The 4,599-nt window shown below is 34.2% G+C and overlaps 1 protein-coding gene and 1 pseudogene across 1 annotated transcript in view; one reads left to right on the forward strand and one right to left on the reverse strand.

The window, feature by feature from the left end:
- LOC107558823 (zinc finger protein 568-like) overlaps positions 1 to 1,761 on the reverse strand; it is a 5,362-nt gene extending 3,601 nt beyond the window's left edge. Inside the window, exon 1 of the mRNA XM_016242509.1 lies at positions 1,743 to 1,761. Within this exon, the coding sequence (XP_016097995.1) occupies positions 1,743 to 1,761 (19 nt within the window). The remainder of the gene's footprint in view (positions 1 to 1,742) is intronic.
- Positions 1,762 to 2,555: 794 nt separating this feature from the next.
- LOC107558825 (gastrula zinc finger protein XlCGF8.2DB-like) overlaps positions 2,556 to 4,599 on the forward strand; it is a 7,103-nt pseudogene continuing 5,059 nt past the window's right edge.

Genomic DNA, 4,599 nt, shown 5'->3' on the forward strand with positions numbered 1-4,599 from the left:
ACAATAAAGCAATAAAGCGCTATATAAATGCATCATTCATTCATTCATCTGGTGGCCATCCTGGGCACACCCGCTAAAGAGATATAAATATATAAATATTCCCAACTTTTACTGATAAACTGTTGAGCCATGAAAAGCTGGATAAAGTCATATTCTGTGAACTGGAAACACCTTTCACGTGCAAACTGTAAATTTAAATGAGCTGTAAATTTTAGTGTATTGTTGCCACCTGGAAAATCCTGGTAACACACACATATGTTGGGTTTTTATGGTTTATGAGGATTTTCCAAAGATAGAATGATTTTAATCTGTGTATTTTACGTTATTTTCATTTGATCTGCACTGAATAATCTCTCCTGATAAAAAGACTATCATCAAATGAGCTGCTGAAAAGCCAATAGTTCCCTGTTTTCAGCTCATTCATTATGATGACGTCTGAGATCTTCTGTAAATTGGCACATTAAGCTCATTTCATTGTGTGTCAACAGACTGAGACAAACTACAGGATCAACACAAATAAAATCGATTACTGAACAACTAAATACTATATAATCCACATAATCAGAGATGTCAGTGAAATGGAAATTTTATTTACATCATTATACAGAGCCTACACAACTTTTATGTTGCATATAATAATAATGCAGTTATAAATGAATATCTTTTTTTTTTTTTTACATATTTTTGTTACATAAAAAAAAATCAATGTAAGACTAAAGTGACTAAATACTTTTGCTGTTCTCCAACAAAACAGGAAAAAAAACATCTCCACAAATCTTGTTCACAGCAAAACTAATCATTTGCGCTAATCTCATGTTTACTGAATAGCTATTAATTTAACTGTAAAGTTGTTTAAATCTGAGTTTTAATGAAACTAAATACAATTTCACAATTTCTTATATACCCCCTATTCAGCCTGTACATATTGTACATTTAATGGATTTTTGTAATCTATGCTAGATTTCTGATTAGATATTAATTGAATAATATAACCTCTGCCCTGTTTTATTTTGATAAAACCCTGGGATACATAAAAATTAGCAATCATCCTATAAAGCCATTTTATATGCTACTAAAGTGTTATTTTTAACAGTAAATGCACATAATGAAGTGACAGATCACATGTGTTGTGAGTGTGGGAAGAGCTTTACTAGAGTTAGCCAACTGAGACAGCATCAAACAATTAATACTGGAGAAAGATCTTACAAGTGCTCATATTGTGACAAGAGTTTCACTGAGTCTGGAAGCCTGAAAGCACATGAGCGAGTTCATACTGGAGAGAAACCGTACCACTGTACTCAGTGTGCATTAAACCCTAGCGATTCTTATGACAAAGCATAAAAAGCACAATGTTTTCAAAATGTTGTCACAAAGAGCAAATTCTATCCATTCATCCAGTTAGTTTGATAGGTTTTCAGGTTGATTGGTGCGACACAATATTTGTACATTTGTATTGTCAAAGTAATTGCATAATTTTTGCATACAATTAAATTTGGCAAACAACAGTGTAACTGACAATTAGTGAAACAATAGTCTGACAGAAAAAGAGCCGTAATGCTTAAATGAGCTGCTGAAAAGCCAATAGTTCCCTGTTTTCTCCTCATGCATTATGATGATGTCTGAGATCTTCTGTAAATTGGCACATTAAGCTCATTTCATTGTGTGTCAACAGACTGAGACAAACTACAGGATCAACACTTTATGTGATAATCACCTGTTGATGTGTGTTTTTAATCTTTTACCCCTCAGGTTGAATTTCATGATTAGAAGTACTATTAAATGCTAAAAAAAAACATTCCTGTACTCGTTGTTTTTTTGTTTTTTTACATTGGATTAGCATAAATTAGAATTTTCATTCAGGATGTCTGTTGTTTTTATTTAAACCAGTTATATATAACATAATTGAAATGCAAGGTTTATCATTTTATAAAATGTTTTGGTTTTGTCAAAATGTTTTATTAATTAGTTAAGTGCAAGCTTAATTTCATTGGTCAACTCAATCACTCCGTCACCCCTCAACAAAATTGTAGACTTCATGGATTCAGTTCACAGCTCTTTCTGGTGAGAGAAATACATAAATGAAGAAGAAGGACAAAATATGAAATGTCATGGATGAATAAGTACTGAGTAATCAATCAATTTTGATGAGCAGGGTAATTTTTAAAGGTAAAGATTTGCAGCCAAATTACAGGGTAAAAAAATAACTTGAGAAAGATTGCAGCATCGTTATTTTAGGTCATTTAGTAAACTCAGTTGAGTTTAGCAACAGCTGCTGCGTTATATACCAATGGTGACACTTCAATGATGGAAGATTCGATTCGGGGTAATTTGGTTGCTTTGTCACTAACTAACCCTATACTAAAGTTTGTACTGGATTTGTTTCAGTGTTGTGTAGGCGGTCACTGTGATTGACATGACCAATGAAATCTTCAGAATCTGTGGTGGGCGGAGTTTGTGCTTTAACTGTGTTTAAAAGATGAGGAACATTCACATGATCCTACAGGACTGGTGCAGACTCCAGGTGCAGCAGCTGAAATCTGACACATACTATAGTAAAGATGGAGTTTGTTAAAGAGGAGATTGACGACATGAGTGTTTCAGGACCATCCAGAATAAAACATGAAGATACTGAGGAACAAACAGGTTGGTGTCCATTCTTGATTCTTCATTGTTGACTGCTGAGACACATTAAAACTGCTGTTAAAAAGATTTAGTGGCTCTGAAATAATGAGCAATAGGAATGTTAAATTATCATCTTAATCATTATCATTTTAATTTTATGAACAAGGAATGACAGAATAACCTTTGGCACATCAAAGATCTGATACTTCATACTCAGATAAATATGTGACCTCTTTTGGTTTCTGCTATTTAATCAGGTTCACTTTAACTGATTTTAACCACATTGTTTGTTTATTTTAGACTGGATGGAAGTAAAACAGCAAAGACATGAGGTGAATGAAGTGGAGGAGGAACGTTGTAAAGTCAAAACTTCAAGAAAAAAAGCCAAACAGCTACACACCTGCTCACAGTGAGGAAAGAGTTTCAGACTAAAAGGAATCCTTAAACAGCACATGAGGATCCACACTGGAGAGAAACCATACACATGCCCTCAGTGTGGAAAGAGTTATACTGATGCATCAAGTCTCCGTTATCATCTGCACGTTCACTCTGGAGAAAAGCCTTTTAACTGTGATCAGTGTGGTAAAAAGTTTATTTCTTCATCACATCTAAAGAAACACCTGACAGTTCATTCAGATGAGAAGCCTCATGTGTGTTCGTACTGTGGAAAGAGTTTTTCATGGTTGGCCAGTTATAAACGGCACCAGAAAATCCATTATGAAGTGAGAGATCATGTGTGTTGTGAGTGTACGAAGAGCTTTACTAGAGCTGATCATCTGAAACGGCACCAAAGAATTCACACTGGAGAAAAACCTTACAAGTGCTCATATTGTGACAATAGTTTCACTGAGTCTGGAAGCCTGAAAAGACATGAGCTAGTTCATACTGGAGAGAAACCGTACCACTGTACTCAGTGTGGAGAGAGTTTCACTCAGTCAGTGGCTCTTGTGACTCATATTAAAAAGCATTGCTCTGTGTCAGAGTGAGCAAATGTTTTCTACAGATTCAGTATTTCAAATAAATGCTGTGAGATTCAGTAAATATGAGATTAGCTTAAATAAACTAATTTTGCCATGAAATCCCATAAGATTTGTGGAGATGTTTTTTTTTCAGTTTTGTTGGAGAACCACAAGTATTTAGTCACTTCTACATTGATGTTTTTTATTCTTTAATTGATTGCCTGCTCATTAAGACACTGACAAAGAAACACCCAAATTAAACTGGAAAATATGTTCCAAAAGATATTTATTTATATGCATTATTATATATGCAACATAAAAGTTGCATAGGCTAAAATCTCCATTTCACTGACATCTCTGATATTATCGATGTGTTAGTCCATTATAGTATTTTAGTTATGTTCAGTAATAGATTTTATTTGTGATGATCTGTTGACACACAATGAAATGAGCTTAATGTGCCAATTTACAGAAGATCTCAGACATCATCATAATGAATGAGGAGAAAACAGGGAACTATTGGCTTTTTAGCAGCTCATTTAGGCTAATGATAATCAGGACAGATTATTCAGTGTAAATTAAGTGAAAATAATGTAAAATATGAAATGGAATATAAAATCAATGGACCTCATTCATGAAACTTTCATAAATATATGAGTAAATTCAGAGTAATTTGCGCGTAAAACACACCTTCCAGAAAACTCTCCTCTGGATTCACAAACGCTTGGTAAACATCAGATTTGATAGTTAAACACTAATGAATTCAATCATTCTTAAATGGTGCGGTGACATGCACGCTCATTCACAATTAGCATAACCCCGCCTAAGAATTAATTTACAGCTAATTTACGTGTCCAAGAACGCAGTGGAATATTCTGGACTCCTTTCTCAGGTTTAGCTCCAATATATTGCATAAATGCGATAAAAAAAGACTAATAGGCCATATGCCTAACAACACATTTTCAATTAACGTGTGTCCACCAAAGCGTTGTAGCCAGCTGAAAAATGCCAGGAGCTC

This window comes from Sinocyclocheilus grahami, unplaced genomic scaffold, assembly GCF_001515645.1.
Source record: "Sinocyclocheilus grahami isolate Dianchi unplaced genomic scaffold, SAMN03320097.WGS_v1.1 scaffold661.1, whole genome shotgun sequence".
NCBI lineage: Eukaryota > Metazoa > Chordata > Actinopteri > Cypriniformes > Cyprinidae > Sinocyclocheilus > Sinocyclocheilus grahami.